This window comes from Giraffa tippelskirchi, chromosome 4, assembly GCF_054371585.1.
Source record: "Giraffa tippelskirchi isolate mGirTip1 chromosome 4, T2T-mGirTip1v1.2.pri, whole genome shotgun sequence".
Classification (NCBI taxonomy): Eukaryota; Metazoa; Chordata; class Mammalia; order Artiodactyla; family Giraffidae; genus Giraffa; species Giraffa tippelskirchi.
The window spans coordinates 86,413,577-86,428,483 of record NC_137278.1 but is presented as its reverse complement, the minus strand read 5'-3'; the positions used below and the strand labels follow the sequence as shown (position 1 = coordinate 86,428,483).

The following is a 14,907-nucleotide window of genomic DNA, read 5'->3' as shown; positions in this document are numbered from 1 at the left end:
AAAAAAAAAAAATGCTGTATCTTTTCAATTTTATTTATTTGTAATGCCACATATGTTGTCTTTTAAATTCTGACCTGATCACATTTTGTCCTCTGGCGTGGTTTACTCTTAAGGTTATACATAAACACTTTTACTTGAAAAGAGTTGAGATCATGGCCCAGTGTGAGGAGTGGATTGCTGACATCCAGCAGTACAGCAGTGATAAGCGGGTCGGCAGAACCATGTCTCACCATGCAGCAGCTCTCAAGGTGAGTAACCCTCCCTCACAGAAGCCTGGCTGGTGGCTTTAAAAGAAGAGGTATATGTTCCCTGACAGAACTGTGACCACTAGCTAGAAACATTAAATGTATTAAGTTCAGAGGCTCCCCAAAAGTCTACAGAAAAGATACATTCCTTTTGACAAAGAATTGACAGTTCCTAAAGTTAAAAATGAGTAACATGATGGTTTGGGAGTGAGTGGATTTTTTTTTTTTTTTTTTGATGTGGGAATCATAGCTTCAACAGCCACTCTTTCTTCTCCACCTTGGGATATCTGCTCGCCTCTCTTCCTTTTATTCTCTGTTGATTTCGGTTCTCTCTACTGGCTCCTTTCCTTCTAACTTTAATAGTATCTTCACTTAAAATAATTAGATGATGATGATAAGGGTTTATTAGTTTTTTATTGGTGAATTTTTAAAATATTCCTGTTTTTTCAGGTTATACACAGAAATATTTATGAATGTAAAACCATGTGATATCTGAGGCTTGCTTCAAAATAAAATGAGAAAAGTGGTGGGAATATAGATGAAGGAAGACTAGCCATGAGTTGATAAGTGTTGAAGTAGACTCATGGGAGTTTTATTTTATATTCTGCCTACTTCCGTGTATGTTTGAGATTTTCCATTTTATATAAAAACCTTTAAAAAAAAAACTTTTTCTCCTTAACATCTGCATCTTCCTAAGATAGTTTTATCTTGCCCCATTTATAAAAATGTTTTTGCCTTTTTACTACCAAACTAGAGTTGTTAATATTTTTGCCTCTGTTTTTAAATGACCCTCTGACCAAGGAGCATTTTGCAGTTGAATTTCCATTCTATGAAAGTTACCAACTCTCTGGTTCTCAAAGCCAGTGACCGTGGCTTCCCCTCTACAGACCTCATCCCCCCTTCAGGCCTTAACAGATGTTGCTTTTCACCTGCTGTGCTGGCTCACTTCCATTCAGTTTTCATCTTAACTTTTGCTTCATGGAACCTGCCTTGACTTTTAAATTGAATGATTTCAGTATAATCTCTTGTAACACTGTACCATCTTGGCTTCTCTTCTCACATGCTAATTCTTTCCACTTGTTTTTTCTTTCCCCTTCTCCTAAATGATTGTGTATGTAAAGCTTTACTATTTGACCTTTTAGGGGTATTCTCTTTCTTTATCATTGTATCTGTATCCCTGACATTGACCCTTTACTCTTTGAAAGTGCAAACTTTTAAAAGTTGTCTGCTCTTAGCTTTCTCAAAGTTATATTACTGGCATTTTTACTTGGATATCCTGTATTTCTAACGTTCTGTATTTACTTAATTTTAAACACTTTTCTCTGTCTTAAAATCTTCAGATTATATTTATATCCCCCTTCATCTAGTACACCTATCAACTGTTCAGTGCTGGGTCCTGTCAGTGCTGCCTTCATACAGAAATTTCTCTCCCCATTTTTCTCTTCAGTGCCCATAGCTCAGTCTTCCTCTCCTCTTATTCCCACCCTTACAGTTTTTTCTGTAGCGCATAACCAGATTGATATCTTCCCAAGTGTGTTTAGATATTTCTTTCCCTGACACAAAAACTCAGTGGCTAAAGTCCAGCGTCTTTGGCTTTGTTGCTTCAGTTGGTATCTTGCTTTTATCTCAGATTCTCATTGTCTTTTGTTTCTGTGTCATCCTGATTTAAAAATCTCTATCTCTGAATCAGTCTACATTTTCATCATCTGAGATATACTTTTGCTGCTGAATGCTAATTGAGAAAAGTATGCAGCTGTTCTGTTTAATTTCACAATAAAGGTATAGTATTCCCACCTTAACTGGGCCTCCATAATTGTCAGTTCTGTGTTTTTCCTCTTTAGTTAATGTTTTCTCCTACTGTTCATGGTAGAATGGAAATTGGGGCTAGAAAAATTTTTAAGTTGCCAGTATGTAAATATACTTTGAAGCCTTACAAATGGCTGCAAATGTATAGTTGTCTTATCTTGCTTATTTATGTAAACTTCCAGCCAAAATGTAGGCTCTTTTAAGTCAGAGATCATGTAGTTGGTTCTCTGTATCCACAGAGGATTAGTTCCAGGATCCCCTGCAAATACCAAGATCCACAGATGCTCAAGTCCCTTGGAGAAAATGGCTTTGTATAGTTGGTCTCTATCCAGCTGTATCTTCCTTACTTTACTCATTGCTTTTTGCATTATTACTGTTGAGCACAGTGCCTTGTTCTATGAATGTTGGTTAAATTTTCAGAGTCAGCTATTGACATACCTAACTTTCAAAGTCCTTAGTGTGAGATTTGAGATCATTTGTCTCCCACTAGAAAGTTATAAACTAAAGCTTAATGTTTGTAAACAACCAACCACTCTCTATTAACATCTCTCTATCCTTCCATAAATGGCAGTATGGGGTAATACAAAGTTAGGTGCTCTCCCTAGATCTTTTTTCATTTGTTTACATTTTCAAAAATTCTGATGATGAAATTACTTCTAAGGTGTATTCCAAGCATGACATGAGATAATAAGTATGAAACATTTCAAGCGTTCTGTATAAGGCCTAGTACCTGAGACATACTGTTTTCATTCATTAAAATAGCAGTGGGTTTATTTTAATTTATGGACTGTTTTTCTCAAAAATATTTAGTCAGAGGCAGCGTGTATCACAAGTCAAGATATTCTCTTTAACTTAAAACTATATGTTGCAAATGACTGGTGCCATTAATAATGCAGTTTATGTTACAGAGGTTGGGGCATTGGTAGAGTCTGTGGTCATGCTACTCAGGTACTCAGGGCTTATCAGCAACATCAGATATTTTGAGATAGAGATTTGTGCCAGTTTTGTTCACTTGCCTGTTAGCGTAGCTAGCTTAAGGAAGATCCACAATAAATATCGGTAGACCCAATTCTTTGGATTTTGTTTTAAACTCATTTCGTCCCTTCAGTGATGTGCTAGCATCCTGGGGTTTGCAATTCTGACATCACTCCTTCTCCCCTGCACAGCGTCACACTGCTCAGCTCCGAGAAGAGCTGCTCAAACTTCCCTGTCCTGAAGGCTTGGACCCTGATGCCGATGATTCCTCGGAGATGTGCAGTGCCACAACTGCTGCTGAGGAGACTCTAATGCATGATCAGGTCAAACCCAGCAGCAGTAAAGAACTCCCCAGTGACTTCAAATTATGAGCTGCGTTGACGTGGACATCATAGACACAAAGGCTTTGAAGCACAAGCCAAATATGTCAATATTTGTATGTAAGAAACTAATTATGTAATAGGTAATGAAACTGAAACTATACTACACCCTTAAGGAGATCCAGTTTAATTCAAGGTGATCTTTTATTTACCTGTACAAGAGTGTAAACTTTTGTGTGCTTTTATTTTTCAATTGTGAGAACCACTGATTGGTATGTTCAACAAATTTGTGTATACAAAGAAATGGAGAAATCACTGATTATATAAGGGAAACTACCTTAGGAAAGAATGTTTACTGAATGTTTGTTTTCTTTTTTTTACTGTAGAGTGAAGGGTTGTTAACAAAGAATATATATTGGTCATTCTTACAACTACTATTTAAAGTCAGCAACTTTTCACTGAATTTGATAGATTTTATGTTTGGCCATATCTTCATGCTCATATTTGATTTCTGAAGACCTCCTCCATACACTTCAATAAAAGTTAAATGGACATACTCCCTCTTTTTTGATTTACTGGTACATTTTTAAAATGATAAATCTGCCATAAAATGCATTATAGCTGAAGACTTGCACTTGTATGGATGAATTTATTACATTCAACGTATTTAATTTTATGCTTTCTAAAATTCTAAGATGCAGAAAAATAAATGAACATGATTTTATTCTATGCCAATATTTGGGCCTGTGAATGTATCTGTTATTTGAATTTAAGTCTTTGAAAAAGAATGGTCAATTTGAAAAGTCACTCTAAACTGAATTTTCCTTAAAGGGCTCCTGTCTTCCTGGACTATCTGGTTTTATTACTAACGTCACATGTATGTATTAAACACTGAGGCTCTGTAGAGCAGAGAGGATTGGACCTCTCTGGTGCTGTACTTGCCATATAGGCTCATTTTCATGCAAATTCCTCCTAGAGCCAAATAAATAAAGACTTAGGTGTATTAGTATGTCTTGTTTCTAAAACAGTTTGCCATGGTGTGAAATGCTATTTCTATAAGGAATTGGACACTTTCAAGAGCTACTCATGGGAAAAGAAAGGATTTTTTTTTTTTAGACCAGTTATCACAAAGGAAAACCTGAGATGATTCTTGACAGTGTCTATACAAAATAAACTGATCTGTGAAAACCCTGAATCTGGAGCTGACCAGGAGGAGAAGCTGTATCCTGAACAGTGAGTTCATCTGTGAAGGAACAGGAAAAGTAGGGATCATGATACTCTTGCAACAAGTTCCAGAGCTCTGTAAAGTGAACGAAGAGTGTGACCAGGAAATCAGAGTTTGCAAAACACCTACCTCTAGGTCTAGTGAGTTACACCAAGCATGACAGAATCAAGTTAGTTTATGAGAAAGAAGAGTCATCAAGTTAGTTTATGAGAAAGAAGAGTCAGTTAAATGTTACCTGCAGACATGCTAGCTTATATCTCAGTATAAAATTATCAACGATAAGTGATAAAAGGACAGTCATCAGTCCTCTAGGCTTTTTTTTTTTTGGTCTGTTACCGTCCTGTCAGGGATAGATAATAAAAGCTTCTATCCAAGTATTTGTTTATCTCCAATTTTGGAGTTTATTTTTGATCATTAAGTAAGTAAATAAGTGAAAGTTGCTCAGTTGTGTCCAACTCTTTGCGACCCCATAAATTGTAGCCTGCCAGGCTCTTCTCCGTGGAATTCTCTGAGCAAGAATACTGGAGCGGGTAGCCGTTCCCTTCTCCAGGGGATCTTCCCAACCCAGGGATCAAACCCAGGTCTCCCACATCACAGGTGAATTCTTTACCAGCTGAACCACAAGGGAAGCCCAATCAAGTAGGGTCATTTTCCCCATTTCACATCATTAGTCCTCAGAAAGCTTTATAAAAGCAAACAGTATCAATACTATAAGTTCCAATTCATGTTTTTGTAAAAACTGAGGCCTAACATCTGAATTTGAGACTTTATAGTCTATTTTGGTTCCATCTGGAATCTAGAGTTTCTGCCAACAAACGTTTGAGCATTCACTTTGTATTAGGTATAGGTTCCTGCACTTGAGGATTGAATGACAAATGTGAAAACATAATGTCAATGAAGAATGGTAAGTTCTCTGATACTCTTATTGACAGGATACTATTAGGAGCACAGAGGAGGGACACTTAACCTCAGGCAAAACGTTAATGATTTGATCACGAAGAGCTTCCTAAAAAAGATACCCTAAGTCTTAAAGGATGAGGATAAATAAGCCAGGCAGAAGTTATTCCAGACACAAGAGAGCAAAAGGAGATCTTGAGTTAATGGCAGCATGTTAAATGCTACTGGATTTTAAGAGGCAAAGTCGGGATTGTCAAATGGGTGGTCTTGGGCTGTGGTGTGGGGAAGCTAGGAGGGATTGGGTCGCAGAAGAACTTGTTTGTCCTGTTAAGGAGCTTTGACATCCTGTTAGTGATGGAGGGCTGTCCAGTAGCCTTAATTAGAGGAGCGGCCTGGTGGGATCATGTTTCGAGAAGATCATTCTGCCAGCTGTTGGGTGGCAAGGAAGTCAGTTGAGAGCCCCCAGTAGAGTCCAGGTGGTGATCATCATTGAGGACAGTGAAGGGATGGAGAGAAAGCAACAAGTGACAGAACTGGGGGAAATAGATATTTTTTGGTATGAGAATAACTTCAGGATGTTTTCAGGCTGAGGAGAAGGGTAAATGGGGAGGCCTTGGAGAAGGCTGGAGCAGATGCCAACAGACACAGGGTGGCTTTGGTCCAAGAGCATGTGCAGAAATCAGTAAAGCCAACTGGTCAGTTCATAAAACTATTTAACTCATGAAGTTGTGATCTTGAAGTACAAAAATTAAACTGCTTAGACAACATTCTAGCATTAAGATCAGTATCTCTGAAATCAAACATAGAAGGTACTATAAACATTTTTTCCTTGATGTCCTGTAATTGGATTTGTTTAAGGTAAGATGGATGAGGTAAAACGTTTTAGTCATTGTCTCCAACTGTGGTGAAGGGTCAAGGTTTTTGGTTCCCCTTCTTTCCATTGGAGACCAGTACTTTCTAAAACACAATGAAGACGTTGCAGCATCGAACCACTGCTTACTCACTTTCTGTACTTAGCCTGCTGCCAACAGTCACAGTCTGTGGACTGTGGCTTGAGCACCCCTGTGCTGAATAATTCATATGACAATTGGTCCCTCGGTAGGCATTGCTAACTGCTTATTTATTCCTTAAACCAGGGCTAGTTATTTGGTACACAGATTTCTACAGTTGCTTTTTTTTCACCATATTATATAGTTTTCCACAATTTAATGCAGAGTTAATACTCTGGTATGTCCATGAGACTGGTTAGACCAAAAGATTCCAAGGTAGAAACAGACAGGCCTGCTGAGTCAGCCTAGAGATGGGAACAGACCAAGTTGCAGACCTTGGTGGAGCTGTATACTCAGGGCTGAAGCAGCAGCCAGGGTACAAGAGGACTGACTGACTTGAGGAGCTACTACACCAAAGATGGTCAGAATGTGGCAAGGCCTCAGGTTCATTTGGTTTGGTTTCAGTAATAGTGATAGTCATACTCCAATGAGTGGAAAATACTGAAAAATACAAACATGAAATTAAACACTTAATTTTCTGGTATCGTCCCTTATTTTCTGTACTTTTCTATATAATTGGTATATTGTATGTTCAATTTTATCACCTTTTTAACATATTACATACTTTTTATCATAAAATTAATGGCTTCATAATATGGATGTACTTAGCTTCTTACTGTTGGACATTCAGGTTATTTCTGTTTTGCTAATTATAAATAATGCTCTAATGAACATGGTCTATATCTTTTATTTCCTAATGATAAAGCCTAGAATTACCAGGTCAAAAGGTTTGATATATAATGACTTACTGCTTTCTAGAGAGGTTGTATTGACTCACACTTCTAGCTTCAGTTAATGTTCCCATTCCCTGGCCTGCATAGGCAATTATAGTTTTTTAATCAGAATATTTACCTATCTTCATTAAACATGCTTTAGTCTGCCTTTTTTTCAACATTGTTTATATTTATTAGCGACTTGAATTTCTGCTTTGTCAACGATCAGTTTATACATTTTCCCCATTTTGTTATGTATTGTCTTTAGATATTTTAATATAAATGAGCTACTTGTGTGATAGAATGTTAATTTTTATCATATTTGTCAATATTTTTTCTAGATGGCCCTTTAACTTAATTTTTCTCATAGAAGTTTTAAATTATCATGAAATCATCTATTGAATTTTTTCCTTTGTGATTTTAATTGCTTTTTACTCTTTTTTTTTTTAAGAGCTCCCCTCTGCAAAGACAAAAGAATCATGTATTTTCTAACTGGGATTGATTCTGGTGTTGATATAAGCCTGGCTGGACCTAAATTAGAACGGGCTTAAAAGCTCCCTTCTTCCCACCATAGGAGTGCAGCAGGGTGGTAAGAGTGTAGGGGCCACATGCAGGAGTTTTAAGGTGTACACCAGTTTGCAAAGAAGCTTTTTCCTCTTTTCCTTGCTCTCAGCTTCTAGTCTTCTGCTTCTTCAAACTAAAGGAGCTGTGCTGAGCCCTCTGAACTTACGCATTGCTTGGACAGAAGAGGCACCCTCTGGCCTTCTTCCCTTAGTCCCTGGATGTGATCCCATGGGCTTCACCAAAAAACGGGTTTTCTTTGCTTTCACCTATACGTGTCCCTCCTCAGGTTACACCAGCTGTGTTTTCCAGTGCAGGAAGAGATTGTGTCAGGCCACCATTTTGATGGTGAGTTAGTTTTACTTACCTGTTGCTTCTCCAGGGAGGGAATGCCCAATCCAGCTGTGTCAGCTGCAGTCCTGGGCCACTAGAAGGCCCAAGTCCTGGGATAAACACCTCTGCCTGCTGGGGTTCCTGGGAGAGTGATTTGATCCTCTCTACCTCCCTGGCCTTTTCTCGTTTCCAAGGGATAGGTCACATGGATAGGTACCCATCTCCCTCAAACTCACCACCCCCACTCCCCTTCTGTTCCTGTTACTGCTTTTCTCTAACCTTTCCATGGATTTTGTTCTTTGGTTTATCTCTTTCTCTTTTTACCTTGCGGTCTGCAAAGTTGACAAACAACCCCAGAGCACCTCCCATTTCCCTGGAGTCAGTTTCATCATTTATAGGGACAAGCTAGAGCTCCTTTATCATGTTGGTGCCCGTTTTCTACAAGTGATTATTCTTGTTATCTTAGCTCTAACCATATAAGGTTTTTTGACCAGTTGGCTCCTGTAATTTCTCAGAAGCAAAGAGCCTAAGCATTGGCTACTGAATTAAAGGATATGCTTTATCTGGCAGTGGTTCTTCAATATGTGCCATGTTATTGAGATAATGCCCCTAAAGCACAGATTTAACATTTCTAATATTTGTACAAAAATGAAGATTTATAATTATCTAGGAATAATCAAACTGGACTCTAATGTGCTGATAATCTTCCTGTGTTTGTCCTATATTACCTATAGAGATTTATCTATAGTCTTGGTATTCTAATATCTAAATCAGCTATAGTCTGATCCTCCATAAGGGCTACACTACATTCTGTCTGGGAGCAAATCCTGAAGTTGTAGGTTTTGTGTCCCATAGAATAAAGAAATAATTCTAATAATTATTCCAAAACATCCATCATAGCTTAGGACATAGGCTCATTGGAGATTCTTACTACTTGAATGCTTCTCTTAAACCAATGTGAAAGTTCATTTCCCTTCAAGCTCTTTATACGCTCAAAAACACTAATATTTTATTATCTTTTCCCCACACACACTGGCAATTCCTCTTTTTTTCTTAATAATAGTGAACTTGCTTTCCTTTTTGCTTTTCAGCTTACTTCAAAATTGTTCACTACAAGATTTTATGTTCTACAGTCGGGAATGAGGTAGATAAGGTGGCATTATTTCAACAAGAATTATTGTCTCATTATTATAGACAATTCTCCCTGGGATTTAGAGGAAGGACACAATATTGTTTGGGTGCTGATGTCTCTTGAAGTGGCATCATTGGGCTGATTTTGGACACTCGTCTTTGTTTTTTTTTTAGGCAATATGGATCAGTGTTTCTTTCAAAGGGCCTTCTGCTTGTAATCTGTACCATTATCCTTATATGTAGGCTCCCAAGTCTTAAAGAAGAAAGCCTTATTTTATTGTTTTATATAGAGAGACATCATATGGATTTCTCCCTTGTTTACTTTCTGTCTGGAAGTTACTAACTATACATTGAATTTTTTTTTTTAACTGTCAATTTCATGTATTATTTTTTTTTCATGTATTATTTCTGATTGAATTCAATAATTCATGCTTGAACCCATTTGTAAAAGAGGATATTAGGCTCCCTTTAGCTTGGGTCTACTCTAGGATATTGGCTGAAACTTTCTTAAAGTCTTTTTAAAATCTTTACTTATTTCCTGATTTTGAATCTTTAGGTTAATCCAAACCTTAACAGAAAGACTTCTGAACTTACTTTATGTAGTGTGTTTTTTATTTTTAAATTTTACATAGAAGCTTTATTTAAATCTTTTTTTTTTAATCTTACTATTCGTAAATATTTTTTTTCCATCTTAGAGGAGTCTAACAGTTAATTGAATCAATTGGTACAGGTCCAGCGTTATAACCTGCTTTAAATATCTTATTCCTTTATCTGTTTTCTTGAAGTTGGTGAAAATCCTTAATTATAGCCCTCTACTTGATTCTTGAGAGTAGTTTTTAACTATTATACAAATCTGACTTCCTATCCTAGCCATTTTCCGATGTAATTGCTTTTTTGTTTGACTGGTTTTTGTTTGTTTTTACCTTTTTTTGGTATTACTCAAAAATAAATTATTTACACTGAGAAAAGAGACCCTAATCAATGAATAACAAAATGCAGAAAAATAAAATACTTCAATTAATTAATTGACATACATGTTTATAATAATTTTTCCTTACATGTTTTGACTGAAATTAAAATTTTTTTTCTTGGCTGTAATCTTTTGATTACCTCTTCCTAGAACCATAATTTTTGTAATATTTCCTAAGACTGAATAGGGAGAGAATTCACTATTCCTTCCTGGTTGAACAAAATCTTTTTTTTATTATTGATGGTAGGAATGCATAAATATACAACTTCTACCCATGGCTGATTCATGTCAATGTATGGCAAAAACCACTACAATATTGTAAAGTAATTAGCCTCCAATTAAAAAAAAAAACATAACTTCTCCCATGGACATATACACTGTTCATAGTATTCCAACAGGTCTGTGGCCCACCAGCACATAAATTTTGTATTCTATGGTTCCCATCAAAAAAGAAAAGGGGTAAAGTATTGTCTAACTGTAAAAAAAAAAAAAAAGAGGGGTGAGAGGTGGGAAGGGGGTTCAAGAGGGAGGGAACACATGTATACCTATGGCTGATTCATGTTGATGTATGGCAGAAACCAACACAACATTGTAAAGAAATTATCCTCCACTTAAAAATAAATTCTTTTTTAAAAAATTATGATGGATTTATAATGATATCCATTCTCAGTGTGAAAATCAAGTATATTACTGATAGGAGTGGATTTCCATTTTGGCCAGGAATTGATAAGGATTGAATCTTCTCACAATTTTACATTAGTCTGATTACTGGAAGAATTTTACATAACTTCTGGTTGTGTGCATTTCATATCTTGTTTTTCTTCCATTATCCACCTAATCCTGGTGTTGAGCATCACAGGACTCATTCATTCATTTCATTCTAAGATCGCCAGCCTTCATTTTTGTTTCACGGTAGGTCAGTACCCAGGCTGTAGGAATATTCTTGGAAGCCCTTCCTACACTGAAGTGGTTAGCAATAGCCACAGAAATGACTGCATACTATATAAATCTATCTCACTTAACCAAAGTTAAACACATCCCCAACTCAGCTTCCTGGATTCCCCAGATTCCCACAGCCACTCCAGAGCTACCTGCTTAGAAAGGAAGTGTATCTGAGTGGAAGACAGATTGAAGCTAACTAATTAACATGACAGTATCTTCCTTTTTTGGCTGTGCAGCTTGTGGGATCTTAGTTCCCTAAAGAAGGATTGAACCCATGCTGCCTAAAATGTAAATGCCAAGTCCTAATCTCTGAACCACCAAGGAATTACTGAAGGTAACATTTTTAAGTTGTATTAAGATATATTTCACATACCATACAGTTTACCCATTTGAGGTATACAATTCAGAGGTTTTTAGTATATTCATATGTGCAACCATCACCACGGTTAATTTTAGAACATTTTCATCATCTCAAGAAGAAACCCCGTATTTTTTAGCCATCACTGTCCTCTCGCCTTGTTCCCTCACCAGCCCTAAGCAATCATTAACCTACTTTTCTATTACTTTTGCAGATGTTGTGCAGTCTGAGGATCAGGTTGTTAGGACTACATTGTTAAGACCCTACCCAGAGCCTTGAGAGGGGCCATAAACCTTAAGCTGCATTAGCTTTGTGGTTTATCTGCCTTTGTACCTTTATTCTGCCAAAATCTGTTCATGTGGTTCCCTGTTGTTCACAGAGTTGATTGGATCTACTAGAGTATGTGAATTTTTTGTGAAAATTCTGGGGATAAGGAGGAGTTCATTTGGAAAATTAGGTAAAGCTGAGTAAAGCAAAAAAGTAACCCAAGGAGTTGGGAATGTTACAAAGTCTTTTAGACTGTCTTGCAGTTTGAATTGTTTGTAGTTGTTTTTTTGGCGGGGGGAGGCCTCACTTTTTCAATAAAAGAAGCCAGTGTTGTCTATATGGTGTTTTGTCTCCTAATTTCTTTCCAGAATGCCTCTTAAACATATTAATTTATTCTTCATGACATGTCAAAAGCTCCCCATGATACCACTGTCATTCTAAGTTTTAAAAGATTAAAAAAAATTCCTCCATTTATCAAAGAAAATTCAAGAGTTAGGAGGATTATGCTATAGCGCTATATAAGAGGTAGAAATTCTTCCAGGAAGAAGTTTAGACTTTGACACACTGAGAAGAAACCAGCACAACTGGTTGGTAACAGTATCTCACATTCTCCTTTGTAAGAACGACAGTCACTTTGAATGAAGGCCCACCGTAATGACCTTATTTTACTTTAATTCTTTACAGACCTTGTCCCCAAATACAATCACATTTTGAGGGGGTTCTAACTGGGGGTAAGACTTCAACATAGGAATTTGGAAGGCCTACCACAATTCAGCCAATAACATATAGTGAGGTGTTGATGTAAATAATAAACAGTTTACAATAGGAATCAGTTTAGTTCAGTCGCTCAGTCGTGTCTGACTCTTTGTGACCCCATGAACTGCAGCACGCCAGGCCTTTCTGTCCATCGCCAACTCCCGGAGTCTACCCAAACCCATGTCCATCGAGTCAGAGATGCCATCCAACCATCTCATCCTCCGTCGTCCCCTTCTCCTCTTGCCCCTAATCCTAGCCAGCATTAGGGTCTTTTCCAATGAGTCAACTCTTTGCATGAGGTGGCCAAAGTACTGGAGTTTCAGCTTCAACATCAGTCCTTCCAATGAACACCCAGGATTGATCTCCTTTAGGATGGATTGATTGGATCTCCTTGCTGTCCAAGGGACTCTCCAGAGTCTTCTCCAACACCACAGTTCAAAAGCATCAATTCTGCGGTGCTCAGCTTTCTTCACCGTCCAACTCTCACATCCATACATGACCACTGGAAAAACCATAGCCTTGACTAGACGGACTTTTGTTGGCAAAGTAATGTCTCTGCTTTTAAATACGCTATCTAGGTTGGCCATAACCCTCCTTCCAAGGAGTAAGCGTCTTTTAATTTCATGGCTGCAATCACCATCAGCAGTGATTTTGGAGCCCAAAAAAATAAAGTCTGACACTGTTTCCACTGTTTCCCCATCTATTTCCCATGAAGTGATGGGACCAGATGCCATGATTTTAGTTTTCTGAACATTGAGCTTCAAGCCAACTTTTTCACTCTCCTCTTTCACTTTCATCAAGAGGCTCTTTAGTTCTTCTTCACTTTCTGCCATAAGGGTGGTGTCATCGGCATATCTGAGATTATTGATATTTCTCCCAGCAATCTTGATTCCAGCTTGTGTTTCTTCCAGCCCAGCGTTTCTCATGATGTACTCTGCATAGAAGTTAAATAAGCAGGGTGACAATATACAGCCTTGACAGACTCCTTTTCCTATTTGGAACCAGTCTGTTGTTCCATGTCCAGTTCTACCTGTTGCTTCCTGACCTGCATACAGGTTTCTCAAGAGACAGGTCAGATGGTCTGGTATTCCCATCTCTTTCAGAATTTTCCACAGTTTATTGTGATCCACACAGTCAAAGGCTTTGGCCTAGTCAATAAAGCAGAAATAGATGTTTCTCTGGAACTCTCTTGCTTTTTCGATGATCCAGCGGATATTGGCAATTTGATCTCTGGTTCCTCTGCCTTTTCTAAAACCAGCTTGAACATCTGGAAGTTCACGGTTCACGTATTGCTGAAGCCTGGCTTGGAGAATTTTGAGCATTACTTTACTAGCATGTGAGATGAGTGCAATTGTAAGGTAGTTTGAGCATTCTTTGGCATGCCAATAGGAATAGGAAAGAGTTTTATTTGAGCCAAACTGAGGACTATTGCTTGGGATACACAGATTCAAGAAACACTCGAATTGTGTTGACTGGACTACAAAATAGGGGAGGCTTATATAGGCAAAAATTGAAATGTTGCCTAAGTTGTTAAATATTAGGATTTGTGCCGGCAAGAACGGTGCAAGGACTGGTTGGGGTCCAAAATGATTGCATATTTACAAGGGGGAACTTAAGGCCATATGGTTATTTCTGGTAGCTGCTTCTGAAAGTGGCTGGTGGTGTACTTAAGTTTGATGCAGTTCAGAAAATTCAGATTCTCAGTTGATAGAGGAACATGTCTGAAACCTCATCCACAATGGCCACCTGGCTTTCCTTTGAATGCCTGAACCACAGCTAACTCCATTTTTATTTTTGTTGTTCAGTTGCTAACTCATGTCGGCCTCTTTGTGACCCTATGGCCTGCAGCACACCAGGCAGGATTCTCTGTCCTTCACTATCTCCTGGAGTTTGCCCAAGTTCATGGCCATTGAGTCGGTGAAGCTATCTAACCATTTCATTGTCTGCCGGCCCCGTCTCAGTTGCCTTCAATCTTTCCCAGCATCAGTGTCTTCTCCAATAGGTTGACTCTTCTTCACATGTGGTGGCCAAAGTATTGGAACTTCAGCTTCAGCATCAGTCCTTCCAATGAATATTCAGAGTTAAGAGTCTCCCCACTTGCCAGAGCTTCTGATTTAATTAGGGTCAATTCCAAACAGGTGATTACAAAAGTCCCAAGGTAGTTCTGAGGGCCAGCCTGATTCCAGAAGCATTAGTAAGCACTCCCAAGAGTGGTAATGCTCTCTCAATCCACTCTCTTCTGTCTCCATTAGTTTTCCCCCTGAACTTGATGCCCTTCCCTATTTTTCTCCCATAAGCCTCAGAAGAAAAAGCCCTCCCTATGCCATAGTTGTACAACTTTTGATAGGATGTCTATGGC

General features: G+C 38.0%; 1 protein-coding gene across 19 annotated transcripts in view; it reads left to right on the top strand.

Moving 5' to 3' along the window:
* BIRC6 (baculoviral IAP repeat containing 6) overlaps positions 1-4,371 on the top strand; it is a 212,332-nt gene extending 207,961 nt beyond the window's left edge. For all 19 annotated transcript variants that reach the window (XM_081590295.1, XM_081590294.1, XM_081590292.1 and 16 more), the window contains 2 exons: positions 114-248; positions 3,218-4,371. In XM_081590295.1, coding sequence (XP_081446421.1) covers positions 114-248; positions 3,218-3,397 — 315 coding nt within the window. In that variant the 3' untranslated portion in view covers positions 3,398-4,371. The remainder of the gene's footprint in view (positions 1-113; positions 249-3,217) is intronic.
* Positions 4,372-14,907: the final 10,536 nt, after the last annotated feature.